This window comes from Aspergillus foveolatus, assembly GCF_047715535.1.
Source record: "Aspergillus foveolatus strain CBS 279.81 unplaced genomic scaffold BDW70scaffold_27, whole genome shotgun sequence".
NCBI classification, from domain to species: domain Eukaryota; kingdom Fungi; phylum Ascomycota; class Eurotiomycetes; order Eurotiales; family Aspergillaceae; genus Aspergillus; species Aspergillus foveolatus.
Window position 1 is genome coordinate 310,914 of NW_027396091.1, and position 12,219 is coordinate 323,132.

Consider the following 12,219-nt stretch of genomic DNA (forward strand, 5'->3'; position numbering starts at 1 on the left):
TCTTGGACAGTGTAATACTGTATTCACAACTGCTAGGGCTTGCTACGCACATAGGCAACGTAAAAGTTGGATATATGGTTTCCCATTGCCATGATCACCAATAACGTGGATTGAACTAGGAAATGATTCTATATACTGATGAGCGAAAGGGCGAAAGCACAAAAGCAAGAATTTTTCAGGAGCCGGTATACAACTCCATCGAACCGAGCAGTGCTAAGTGCAAGTACTAAACAAGGAATATGTCCAAACGGAAGAGGATATACAAAAATAGACACGAAGATTGTCGATCTATAACCTGGACTTTCAACTGAGCGAAGTAGGTAGGCGCAGGGCAAAGAAGTGCAAGGCAAGAAAAGAAAATCACATAATCACATAAAGTCATCGTCATCCAAACCATCATCATCATAAGCGGTCGTCTCAATTTTGTCACTCCTCGACGCAACTAGCGACACCTTTGTCTTAGCCGCCTTAGTCTTCTTGCTTCCCTTATCAGCCGCCCTCTCCTCCTTCATCTTCTCATTGCTCAGCGTCGTCAACGCACTAGCCACCTTCTTAATATCTCCACTAGGCAACTCCTTAGCCAGCTGCTTGGCGAACTCCGGCAGCCAGAGCGCATACTGCGGCTTCTTGCTCTGCGCGGTCAAAAGCGGTACAAGCGTGTTCGTCAACGTGGTAAATTGCTCCTTAGTCGCCGGCTTGAACACGGGCATTGCGGAAAGATCTACAGCCTGCGTCGGATCGCCCGAGGCGTCATGCACAACAATTGTCTTGTTCTTGCCCCGGTTGCGGTTAAGGTCAATGTCGCCAAAGAGATCCTCCGCGTGCTTGAGGTCGGAGTCCTTCTCCGTGCGGCGCAAGCGGGCGCGCTTCTCGGCCTCGTCCTCGTCACTCTCGTCGTCCTCTTCATCCTCGGCGGCTTTGCGGCGTGATTTGTGCTCTGCTATCCGCTCTGCTTTGCTCTTCTTGTTGGCGGCAGCTTCAGCTTCAGCTTTGGCTTTGGCTTCGGCGGCCTTCGCGGCCTTCTCACGCTCTACTTCGCTGTCTTCGGCGGCGTCCCAGGAGTCAAGGACCTAATTTGAGGGACATGTGCGGTTAGATCAGTCAGGTTGAATGAGGAAGCGTACATACATCTTCTTCCTCTTCATCATCAAACCGACGGCGAGCAGCAACGGGTGGAGGGGAAACGCCCTCTTCCTCTTCTTCGTCTGCAAACGAGTTAGTCCTCCGCGGGACAGAATGGAAGAAATTTTGAACTAACCCCACTTGGATGGCGGCATGGTGGTTAGACTGCGATGTGAAGGCGAGAAATGCGCAGGGTGTTTCTTTAATCTTTAAACTCGTTTGCGTAGCGAAGTGGGAGTGCGCAGGAAAGGTCAGTGGCGGACACAAGACACTCGTCTGAAGTGGGCAAAAGTCCTTTCTTTTGCCCGCATCCCTAATGAATGAGCTTAGTGGGGCTTGTGACAAGTCACGTGCCGGGCGCCCGATGATGGAAATTCTCAGGCTTCGTTGCATGAGACATTGATGCTGGCTATAGACAATATTCGTCTTGAAAATCAAACTACGATACTATATTTTGAACTTATTTGATTTCAGAAATTTTTCATTAGGCCACTGTATATGTAACTGGCTGGTAGATTCGTCATCATAACTGTCCTTCCCGGTCACTCGTCGTTGATACAGCTAGGTTATGCTGCTCAATCGGGTGAGCAGCACCCTAAACTTGAGTCGTGCCAGTTCAGGAATTTAACCCCAATAAATCCCTGACGTTGCAGGTTTGATTGGGCAATTTTGTTTTCATAGCGGCGTTTACAAGTTAACAGACTTGCGGAAGTTCTGGCCGGCGTAGACGGCGTTCTCGCCGAGCTCCTCCTCAATACGGAGGATCTGGTTCAGTTTGGCTAGACGCTCCGACCGGGCGGGAGCACCAGTCTTGATCTGTCCGGAGCGGAGACCGACAGAGATGTCGGCAATAGTGACATCCTCAGTCTCACCGGAACGGTGAGAGACCATGACACCCCAGCCATCGGCGTAGGAGTCCTTGGCGGCCTGGATAGACTCAGTCAGGGTACCAATCTGGTTGACCTTGAGAAGAAGAGCGTTGCAGGACTTGAGCTCAATGGCCTTCTTGATACGGAGAGGGTTGGTGACAGTCAGATCATCACTATTGACTAGTTAGATCAGTTACCAGGAAAAAGCGGACTGGAATACATACCCGACAATCTGGAAGTCAGAGGTCTTGTAGAAGTAGCTCCAGGCCTCCCAGTCATCCTCAGCGAAGGGATCCTCGATACTGACAATGGGGTACTTGGCAGCAAGGGACTTGTAGAGGTCGGCAAGCTGCTCGTAGGTGAGCCACTTGGAGGGGTCGCTGTCGGGGTTCTTGAAGTCGAGGTCGTATTTCTTCTCCTCGGGCTTGTAGAACTCGCTAGAGGCAACGTCCATGGCAATGTGAATCTTGCCGGTGTAGCCGGCCTGCTCAATGGCTTCGGTGATGAGGTCGAGAGCTTCTTCAGCGGTCTGGATATCGGGAGCAACACCGCCCTCGTCACCGACGTTGCCAGCAGACTGGCCGTACTTCTTCTTAGCAAGAGCCTTGAGCTTGTGGTAAACCTCAGCACCCTGGCGGAGACCCTCGGAGAAAGAGGAAGCAGTGCTTTCCACATGTCAGTATACTTGAACGATAGCGAACGGCCCGCAAGAAACTCACTCAGGTACAATCATGAACTCCTGGAAAGCCAGGCGACCACCGGCGTGGGAACCACCGTTGAGGACGTTCTGGAAGGGGACGGGGAGGACGTAGGGCTTCTTGGTTCCAGCCAAGTCGGAGATGTGAGCGTAGAGGGGGACACCCTTCTCAGCGGCACCAGCCTTAGCGATAGCCAGACTGACACCGAGGATGGCGTTGGCACCAAGATTGCTCTTGTTGGGAGTTCCGTCAAGCTTGTTGAGGAACTCGTCAACCTTGGACTGCTCCTTGACGTCGAGGTTCTCCTTAATGACGGCGGGGCCAATGGTCTCATTAACGTTCTTGACGGCAGTTAGAACACCTATTTGAAAACCATTGTTAGAGGACCCCATCTCGTATCATTTTTATGGGAGTGGTTGCAAACGTACCCTTTCCGAGCCACTTGGACTTGTCGCCATCACGGAGCTCGTGAGCCTCGTGCTGACCTGCAATTGAAGTTAGCAACGTTGGTTCTTTATCAATCGACGCATGCTCAATAAGTTACACACCGGTAGAAGCTCCAGAAGGAACAATAGCACGGTGAAGACCGGTCTCGGTGACAACGTCCACCTCAACGGTGGGGTTACCACGAGAGTCGTAGACTGAGCGGGCGTGGATCTTGGAGATAGGCATTTTGATGAACTAGAAGGATAGAGTCAGAAAGGAGGAAAGGGGAAAATTTTTGGAAGACGGAGAAGTTAACAAATATAACAGAATGGGGAGGCGAAGAGTTGCTGGGAGTGGTTTAGCAGGCGGGGATGTCGTTCACCGATGGCCCAAAAAGAATGATGCCAGCAGGTGAGCGATGGAGCCTTCCGGTCAATCGCTGATGGATCGAGACCGCCTGGACTCATCCTTAGGAAGACCACAATGTGGAGGAGGCATACCGACAGGTCAATGCTGGTGTAGCTGTGATGATGATGCTATGTTGCCTGATGATGGGGAGAGGTCAAGCTTAAGCTGGTGGGATGGTGGGGTTGAAGTAGTGTATACCTAGGAGGCGGATGCAAAGAGACGGCACTTACCAGACTTTGGACGGACGGCGAGAGTAGTAAAACAACAACAGCAATTTGGACTATAGGGGAGCAAGAATTCGATGGAAAGCAGCTGGTTCTTGTATTTCTACGTAAATTGTCTGGCTCCGAGTCTTTCCAAGTTGATGGTGGGGCAGCCACTGCCTGTTTGTTGGCTCAGGAGGCTTACTGACGCTCTACAGCGAGATCTCCCGTACACCCTCGGCGCAAGGCGGGTGACAGGATGCTCGCGAGAACCAATCCACCATTTTTGAGGTAATCACTCAGAGTAGGCGCCGGCGTGATCGTGACTTTGTTCTATACTTCGCCGACGCCTCTTAAAAGCGCTACGATGCCGTAGGATCTTCATTTCGTGACGCAGCTGGCAAAAAGACGTGCTGTAACCTGGTGGTTCATATGCGAATTGAGGTCAATCTACAACGAATGCTATCTAGCCATGCAAGAGCAACTATTCTCAGAGCTTTGCCATAATATCACGCAGCCCGCAATTCGGCAACTTCGTTGCGTAATGAGGGCGAAATAGAGTCGGATCAAACGTGGATACCTTAATGCCTGACAGCTACCGGATAATAGTTACTACGTCACGCCCGGCTTGAATTTGGCCTGAATTTGGCCTGAATTTGGCCTGAATTTAATGGCATAAGTATAGTCATGTGACCGTGTGCGTGGTGGTAGCTCAGGCGAGCTCTCAAGCTAAGTCCAGATACCCTTTTATCAGCATCTCCGTCATCGCTTCATTCCTCTCGCACCGGCAAGCAGTCTCTTAAAACGACTATACTGTGGTCACTCCAACTCGTTTGATCCAGCATTGCTGTTAACCTTCTTTTTACGATGAACGGTGCTGTTGATCCCGAAAGGGAGCAAGCACTGGAGGAGTACAAGCGGAGCCTACTGGATCTCCGGGAATGGGAGGCTAAGCTCAAAGCGCTTCGTATGGGTATCAAGGACTTGCAAAGAGAGTTCGATATTTCGGAAGAAAACATCAAGGCTCTGCAAAGTGTTGGTCAGATTATTGGAGAGGTGCTGAAGCAGCTCGATGAGGAGCGATGTACGTTCTTCTGCGACAATAGATTCTTTTATTATGTTTCACGCGATAGCAGCTGATCTTAGGTAGTCATTGTCAAGGCTTCCTCTGGACCCAGATATGTCGTCGGCTGCCGTTCGAAAGTCGACAGATCGAAGTTGAAGCAGGGTACCCGTGTTGCCCTCGATATGACGACTCTTACCATAATGCGAATGCTGCCTAGGGAAGTTGACCCATTAGTCTACAACATGTCGTTGGAAGACCCCGGGCAGATCAACTTTGCCGGTATCGGCGGTCTGAATGACCAGATTCGTGAACTACGTGAAGTGATTGAGTTGCCGCTGAAGAACCCTGAGCTATTCCAGCGGGTGGGTATCAAACCGCCCAAGGGCGTACTGCTTTACGGACCTCCAGGTACCGGAAAGACGCTCCTGGCACGTGCCGTCGCAAGTTCTATGGAGACCAACTTCTTGAAGGGTGAGCTGATTGCCAGCGTTAGGTCTAGCGTTCCGCTAACACGGTTTAGTTGTCTCGTCCGCTATCGTCGACAAATATATCGGTGAATCTGCACGGTTAATCAGAGAAATGTTTGGCTACGCCAAGGAACACGAACCTTGTATCATCTTCATGGACGAAATCGATGCTATAGGTGGCCGACGATTTTCAGAAGGTACCTCGGCGGACCGAGAAATCCAGCGAACGTTGATGGAGCTACTCAACCAGCTGGATGGTTTTGACTATCTGGGGAAGACAAAGATTATAATGGCTACAAATCGACCGGACACACTCGACCCGGCTTTGCTGCGTGCAGGTCGTCTAGACCGGAAGATCGAAATTCCCTTGCCTAACGAGGTCGGCCGTCTTGAGATCCTGAAGATTCACTCCAGTACTGTGCAAATGGAGGGCGACATTGATTTTGAGAGTGTTGTGAAAATGAGCGATGGACTAAACGGTGCTGATCTCCGTAATGTTGTGACAGAAGCGTATGTCATACCCTTGTTCTGTACTTGGTCATTGCTAACGTTGAAAAAGCGGTCTATTTGCTATCAAGGACTATCGAGATGCGATCAATCAGGACGACTTCAACAGGGCCGTCCGCAAGGTAGCAGAAGCTAAGAAACTGGAAGGCAAGCTCGAATACCAGAAGTTGTAGATTAGCCGCGCAGATAGCACGTCATTTACAGATCCCCGGGGGCAATGAGCCATGTTAAAGTGAGCGCTTGTTATAGACTTAACTGTAGTTTTGTATCTGTTCTCACACGGTCTGGCTTGAACTGGTACACAATTCCAACCAATGCGGTTGCTCGCGCTAATCCTGCGCGGGTGCGGACTTAAAGCCACGACAATTGGCCACTTCCACGATACCATCAACCCAAAACAAATTACCACAGAACAAATATATGTTTACTGCTGGCAAATTGCTCCATTTGAGCGTGCTTGTAAGTCTGCCAAACAAGTAGGCCGCGGTCTGTTTTACAGTCGTACAGGTTCGTGCTGCTATAGCTCAGGCCTCGCGTCCTTCACAGGCGACATTCCAACAACGTCGTAGCAGATGCTAACATCCCTAGGATTTATCCATGCCGGCGTTAGCTGCAATTATTATACTCAGAACGTGAAAAACGAAGAGCGACGATAGCACACCGACCGAGCGCCTGAACCGTTATCATCTATGACGACCGCCTAGCTGGAGCATCGATCATATCCGCGGTCTTTGCGAGGCCTCTTAGCGCTTGAGTGGACGGGACGGCCATGTCTTTTCCAAATACTCACGGCAGTCCCGCATACCCTACCTCACGGTCCCCTTCAGAAAAATACTGGCAGGCCAGTCGCAGCCCGGGGGCCAACGGTCTAGGGGGTTACGGTTTCTCCCAATCAGCCGGTGTCACGAACAACCTCAACAATTTCTTCTCCGGTGACCGCACTCTGCCCATGTACAAGGACAAACCATACTTTGCGCCGCGGCGTACTGGCCCTAGGCTCAGGCGGAGGAGGGTTCTCCAAGGCATAATCCTTCTGTTTGGTCTATTTAGTTTGTGGTATATTGTTACTGGGTCTAGTGATACCTACCGGTCTCCCTGGACTCCTGATACAGTTAAGGGGGAGGAGTTATGGAGGTGGGTGCAGCGCTTGGACTCAGAGCAGCCCTATGACGGTACTCCGCTGAAGGGCATTGACTGGGCAGCGCGACGAGAGAAGGTCCGGGATGCTTTCATTGTCAGCTGGGATGGTTACGAGCAGTATGCCTGGGGTATGTCTCTACGTGCCTGCCTGGAGAGCATTGTTTACTGACATTTACCACTGGAAGGCTTTGACGAGTACCATCCGGTCACCAAGAAGGGCAAACAGATGATCGAGGGTGGAATGGGCTGGCAAATCGTGGATGCACTGGACACGTTGATGATCATGAACTTGACATCTCGTGTACAACATGCGCGCACATGGATTCATAACTCGTTACAATATGACCAGGACCACGATGTGAGCACTTTTGAAACGACAATACGCATGCTCGGTGGTCTGCTCTCTGCTCATTATCTCTCCACGGAGTATTCCAATCTTGCCCCCATTCCCGACGATGACATTGGTTCCCCGGGAGAGGATCTCTATATTGAAAAGGCAACCGACCTTGCGGAAAGACTACTCGGGGCTTTCGAATCGGAAACAGGTATTCCGTATGCCAGTGTGAACCTCAATACGTCGACAGGTATCCCGTCGCATTCAGACCGCGGCGCCTCGTCTACGGCCGAGGCCACCTCCGTACAGCTGGAATTCAAGTACCTAGCCAAACTGACGGGCGAGGCTGAGTACTGGCGCGTCGTGGAGAAGGTAATGCAAGTGGTTGACGCCAATCAAGCCCCTGATGGCCTTCTCCCGATCTATATCTATCCAGATACGGGAACGTTCAGGGGAGCGAACATTCGCCTCGGTAGCAGAGGCGACTCTTATTACGGTACGCGATGTCAAACCAGTGATGTCAAACCAGTGAAGCAGATCGGTGCTAATAACATTCAGAGTATCTTGTTAAGCAATACCTTCAGACGTCAGAAGAAATATACAAGGACATGTGGGACGAGGCCCTCATCGGAATTCGCAAACACCTCATCACATTTTCCAAGAACGCCAAGTTGACTGTCCTGGGCGAGCGGCAGGCCGGTCTTGACGGCCCTCTAACTCCGAAAATGGACCACCTCGCCTGCTTCCTTCCTGGAACAGTTGCCCTCGGGGCTACAGAAGGAATCCCTCTCTCTGAAGCCAAAAAGTCCGCCGCATGGACCCGCCGTAAGGACGAAGAAATCCTCCTCGCCAAAGAACTTATGAAAACATGCTGGGCAACCTATCTGGCCACCAGCACCGGCCTCGCCCCCGAAATCACCTACTTCGACATTGACACCCCGCACGTCTCCGAGCTAGAGCGGTATCCCGACTCCACGCTCGTCACAGGCAAGGCGGACAAGAAGCCCGCGGACAAAGATCTACCGCTGAAATCCCAAGCGCTGTACCCTCTCGCAGACTCCAAATCAGACCCTAACTCCTGGCGTCGCGACATCATCATCCAGCCTCAGGATAGACATAATCTCCAGCGGCCGGAAACCATCGAATCCCTCTTCTACATGTACCGCATCACGGGAGACGAAACATACCGCCACTGGGGATGGGAAATGTTCAAGTCCTTCATCAAGCATACCGCCGTCATCGAGAAGTCGTCTCATTATGAGACCGAGTCCGGAGACGCAACGACATACCGCATTGTCGGCTTCACCTCCCTCTCCAATGTGAACTCCGAGCCGCCTATGCAGCGCGATAATATGGAAAGCTTTTGGATGGCTGAGACGCTGAAGTATTTCTACCTGCTCTTTTCAGACCGCGACTTCATCTCGCTTGAAGAGAACGTATTTAATACCGAGGCTCATCCAATGCCCAGGTTCAAGCCTACAGGGGAGTTGAGAACGGGCTGGGTCAGGAGTGAGAGGGTGCCTAAGTCTGTACCTGTATAAGTTTAGAGTTCATTTTTTTTTTCTTTTTTTTTTTTCTTGTTTTCTATGTACGGATGTGGCTGCTGCCGTCGTTTTCGTAGACTGGAATGCATTTTGGGGTTGGGATTCGTCGCTTGCTTCCAGATATGTTCTAGACTGGCTGTATAAACAATAAATTGAATACCTGAACGGTGCAACAGTCAGGTCTGAGGTAAACATAACTCGGCGCGTCAATATATATATATATATGTCATAAGGGATCAAGGAAAATTCAGTAAAGCCGCTCCAATGCAGCAGTGATCAACTTTTTGTATCCCTTAACAGCCTCCTCCAACTGCGCAACCGTAATCGATTCATGATCTCCATGGGCAACATGAATACTCCCTGGTCCGTAAAGGTACCTCTTCACATCATTCTCCTCATAGACCTTCAGATTAGGCACATCAGTGCCGTAATTCACAGTGGTAATCTCAAACCCAGGCACGTCCGTATCCAGATCCTGAGGCGCATACCCACCAACACCACCATTCGGCCCCTCTGCAAATTTCACAACAACATGAGGGTTGTCCCCCGTTGCGTTAGCAACAGCCGCGAGCACAATATCCATCGCCTCCTCTGGAGTCCCGGCAGCAAGACGAACAGCGACATCCGCGTCCGCTGCCGCGGGGACAACGTTGGCCGCTACACCGGCTTCGACCCGGCCGATGTTCACCGTTGTGCGGCCGTATTTATCGCTTGAAGGAAGCCCACCCTTTTCGACGGGGATATCGCCGAGTTTATCTATGACCGAAAGCGCAGGGAGGATAGTGCTCAAAGCGCTTTCCCCTAGCCACGGGTATCCAGAGTGCGAAGACTTGCCAGTGACGTGCACGTGGAATAATAGCATGCCTTTATGCCCGGAGACAAGGGCAAGGTCTGTTGGTTCGCCGAAAATGATCGTCTTGTAGCCATCAACGAGGGACGAGGGCGAGTCCGGGGATGGGTTGAGGGTTGTGTTCGAGGAAAAGGCGCGCATTCCTGCGCCACTGACCTCCTCACTAACAACGAACAGGAGAGCTAAGGGCGCAGAGGGATTCTCAGCGAGCGTTTCAAGAGCTGCGACGACCTGCGCAGCAACGCTGCCTTTCGCGTCGTCACAACCCCGGCCACTGATGACGATATCGCTATCATTATCGCTGTATTGTACGGAGTATGGGATAAAGGGGGGAACAGTATCGATGTGGCTTGTCAGAAGGATGGACGGTTTGGATGGAGCAGAGGACGGGTAAGCGAAGACATTGAACCGAGACGTGCGCCCTTCGACTGGCTGCTTTATTACATTGAAATTGTGAGATTCGAGGAAGGTTGCTAGGAATTCGCCGACAGCGGACTCGTTTCCGGAAACGGAGGGGATTGAGACGAGGTCTCTGTGGAGGGAGAGGAAGGGTGAGGCGTCAATGATGGATTTTGGTGACCTGTCTGCATGTGAGAAGAGCGGGGATTGTTGCTCTGTGGATGCAGTGCTGAAGCTGACGAGGGCCAGCGCGGCGAGGATGGAAAGCTTCATTGCTGCTTTTACGGGATGGGCATTCTTTGGGTCAATTGGTGGTCAAGAGCTCGGTCTGGAGGTGGAGGTGAAGTTGGGAGTAGTACAACCGTGATGTCGTGATGCGGGGAGGATCCCACAAGGCCAGGGTAGGTAGCCAACGGCCGTCCGAAGCTCAACACTCTGGAAATAGAATAAAGTATGGAGATCTCAGTTAACAAGCGACCATCTTTTCAACAAGAATAATGAACCTGCTTTCCACCATGAATCGTAATCCGCTCTGCTCTTCAAAGAGCACTTTATGTCATTCATGGCTACCGCCAGCATAAAATCCAGCAGAATTACACCGCCTGTGGGAGCTACGGCGACCTGGAGAAACCTATAGTGCAGCACGAAAATGACGCACGGATGTCGGAAGAGGTTCCCGACAGAACGATTCTCCCCGAGGCTCCAGCGTCGTCATCGTCCCTATGTTGCGTATCTATAACATCATCTTCGATTGGACAACTTACCCTAACCGAGCTGGAGATTCTGACGCACAGCTATCTTTGTGCTCAGTTCCCCGGCCAGTCGAGAGCAGAGCGGCAGTCTCACAACCGTGAGGTCCGGTATGGTCAGTCTGCAGACTATTAGCCGGGATTGAAAGAGACTACATGCGGAGTCGGACGGTAAAAAGGCCAAAGAGCCACTACTGGGCCGACCCTGAAAAGAGCATCAACGCGGGCACGCCTCCTAACGCCTCTTTGCTTGGCTTCATTCACCCACAGGAGCCGGACCGACGATTATGGAAGCAGGATCTTCCGGCCGTTGTTGTGGCTGTCAGGGCCTCGCCATCAGAGTTCCATCAGATTCTTGGTTCGAAGAGTTTGAGTGCAAGCATGAGGCGAACCACAGTTGCCGTTTCGCTCGCCATGTGGGTTTGACGTCGGCACCAGCATTCTGGAATTGCCGTGCTGCGCCCATCGGGATTGGACCTTGGATCCGAATTAATAATTCACAATGAAAAACGGCGTTGACCTACCAGGACGAGGAAAAAAAGCCAGTCCCTGGCGCCGGGAGCAATCCATGTTCTCCCCCAAGCCCTTGACTTTCCCAGCCGTTCGAGCTCCAACATGGCCAGGGTTCTGCTTACGCTCATCGCTGTGAGGTCAATTGAAGATTCGACCAGTCCCTTCGGACATATATGCACCGCGCAAGACGTCCGCTGTCTCAGACTCTCGCCTGCCTGTGGTCGACCTGATAGCTCATGCTCTTTTCCAAGTTGATCATCTCGTCTTGATGGGTCGCACGGCGCCGAGAAGGAACCCGACGAGTTGGACCAGTCGAGTCGGTCAGAGTCTAGACGATTTTAGTGTCAGATTCTCTTGCTGGGGGAGTGGATTTAGCCTGGGCGCTGATCGGTCAAGTTTCTAGAAGTGTTAGTTCTTGAGATGTACAGCGTCATTGTCATTTTTTTCTGGGGCTTCAAATAAGGTAGAGGAGGAGTAGGTTCATTCACGGCAGGGACAAAGTACCGTAGCTGTCGTATACAATCAGCTTAAGCTTCCTGTGACCCTGCGTAACCAACCTGAAGAGCCGACCAGTTGTGGCAACAAAAAGAACTTCTTCCAACGGAACCCTGGGACGGTCGCGACTGGACGGTGGGCTCTGTCTGCCTTGCCCTGATCCATTCGATTAATATTCTATTATTATCGCTCTCGCTGAGATTTCTCTCTGACAAGAATATTATTCATTTGTGTATCACATCGCAGAGCCAGGAAGGATTCTACCCTTGATCGTTCAGGGATCAAACCCCAGCAAGAGCAAGCATTAAGAGACTACTGTCTGCGCTGTCACTGCCCGCCAGCTGTCGCTGTCTGCCAACGACCAACGCGCTCCACGTTTTCCCGGTGTCTGCTGCCCACTGCCCACTGCTGCCCTATAAACTGAATCTG

At 51.6% G+C, this 12,219-nt stretch overlaps 5 protein-coding genes across 5 annotated transcripts; 2 read left to right on the forward strand and 3 right to left on the reverse strand.

Annotated features, from left to right (window-relative positions):
- Window positions 1-85: 85 nt before the first annotated feature.
- On the reverse strand, window positions 86-1,478 carry BDW70DRAFT_137248 (eukaryotic translation initiation factor 3 subunit J). The gene is made up of 3 exons (XM_073737011.1): window positions 1,259-1,478; window positions 1,129-1,205; window positions 86-1,070 (listed from the first exon to the last, which is right to left on the reverse strand). The coding sequence occupies exons 1-3, from the start codon at window positions 1,275-1,277 to the stop codon at window positions 369-371; spliced, it is 798 nt and encodes a 265-aa protein (XP_073595607.1). The 5' UTR covers window positions 1,278-1,478; the 3' UTR covers window positions 86-368.
- A 104-nt stretch (window positions 1,479-1,582) lies between these two features.
- aspf22 (enolase acuN) lies at window positions 1,583-3,840 on the reverse strand. The gene is made up of 5 exons (XM_073744330.1): window positions 3,238-3,840; window positions 3,118-3,174; window positions 2,711-3,050; window positions 2,216-2,656; window positions 1,583-2,164 (listed from the first exon to the last, which is right to left on the reverse strand). Exons 1-5 carry the CDS (start codon window positions 3,359-3,361, stop codon window positions 1,810-1,812), a joined length of 1,317 nt encoding a protein of 438 aa, XP_073595608.1. The 5' UTR covers window positions 3,362-3,840; the 3' UTR covers window positions 1,583-1,809.
- Window positions 3,841-4,493: 653 nt separating this feature from the next.
- Window positions 4,494-6,002, forward strand: rpt4 (proteasome regulatory particle base subunit RPT4). Its single transcript, XM_073737012.1, has 4 exons — window positions 4,494-4,810; window positions 4,877-5,263; window positions 5,313-5,769; window positions 5,819-6,002. Exons 1-4 carry the CDS (start codon window positions 4,594-4,596, stop codon window positions 5,937-5,939), a joined length of 1,182 nt encoding a protein of 393 aa, XP_073595609.1. The 5' UTR covers window positions 4,494-4,593; the 3' UTR covers window positions 5,940-6,002.
- Window positions 6,003-6,490: 488 nt separating this feature from the next.
- Window positions 6,491-8,781, forward strand: BDW70DRAFT_168488 (glycoside hydrolase family 47 protein; the record flags this gene model as incomplete). The annotated part of the gene is made up of 3 exons (XM_073742479.1): window positions 6,491-7,034; window positions 7,092-7,736; window positions 7,799-8,781. Exons 1-3 carry the CDS (start codon window positions 6,536-6,538, stop codon window positions 8,779-8,781), a joined length of 2,127 nt encoding a protein of 708 aa, XP_073595610.1. The 5' UTR covers window positions 6,491-6,535.
- Window positions 8,782-8,846: 65 nt separating this feature from the next.
- Window positions 8,847-10,505, reverse strand: BDW70DRAFT_137255 (M20 family metallopeptidase). The gene has a single exon (XM_073737013.1). It carries the CDS (start codon window positions 10,304-10,306, stop codon window positions 9,032-9,034), a length of 1,275 nt encoding a protein of 424 aa, XP_073595611.1. The 5' UTR covers window positions 10,307-10,505; the 3' UTR covers window positions 8,847-9,031.
- Window positions 10,506-12,219: the final 1,714 nt, after the last annotated feature.

What these genes read in the sequence shown, in the direction of transcription:
- BDW70DRAFT_137255 (XM_073737013.1), bottom strand. Translation starts at nt 10,306, where the DNA reads ATGAAGCTTTCCATCCTCGCCGCGCTGGCCCTCGTCAGCTTCAGCACT.
- rpt4 (XM_073737012.1), top strand. Translation starts at nt 4,594, where the DNA reads ATGAACGGTGCTGTTGATCCCGAAAGGGAGCAAGCACTGGAGGAGTAC. An exon ending in GCAGCTCGATGAGGAGCGAT is followed by an intron (nt 4,811 to 4,876) that starts GTACGTTCTTCT and finishes GATCTTAGGTAG; the next exon opens with TCATTGTCAAGGCTTCCTCT. An exon ending in CGTAATGTTGTGACAGAAGC is followed by an intron (nt 5,770 to 5,818) that starts GTATGTCATACC and finishes ACGTTGAAAAAG; the next exon opens with CGGTCTATTTGCTATCAAGG.
- BDW70DRAFT_137248 (XM_073737011.1), bottom strand. An exon ending in ATGATGAAGAGGAAGAAGAT is followed by an intron (nt 1,071 to 1,128) that starts GTATGTACGCTT and finishes CCCTCAAATTAG; the next exon opens with GTCCTTGACTCCTGGGACGC.
- aspf22 (XM_073744330.1), bottom strand. Translation starts at nt 3,361, where the DNA reads ATGCCTATCTCCAAGATCCACGCCCGCTCAGTCTACGACTCTCGTGGT. An exon ending in TCCTTCTGGAGCTTCTACCG is followed by an intron (nt 3,175 to 3,237) that starts GTGTGTAACTTA and finishes CTTCAATTGCAG; the next exon opens with GTCAGCACGAGGCTCACGAG. An exon ending in TCTGACTTCCAGATTGTCGG is followed by an intron (nt 2,165 to 2,215) that starts GTATGTATTCCA and finishes ACTAGTCAATAG; the next exon opens with TGATGATCTGACTGTCACCA.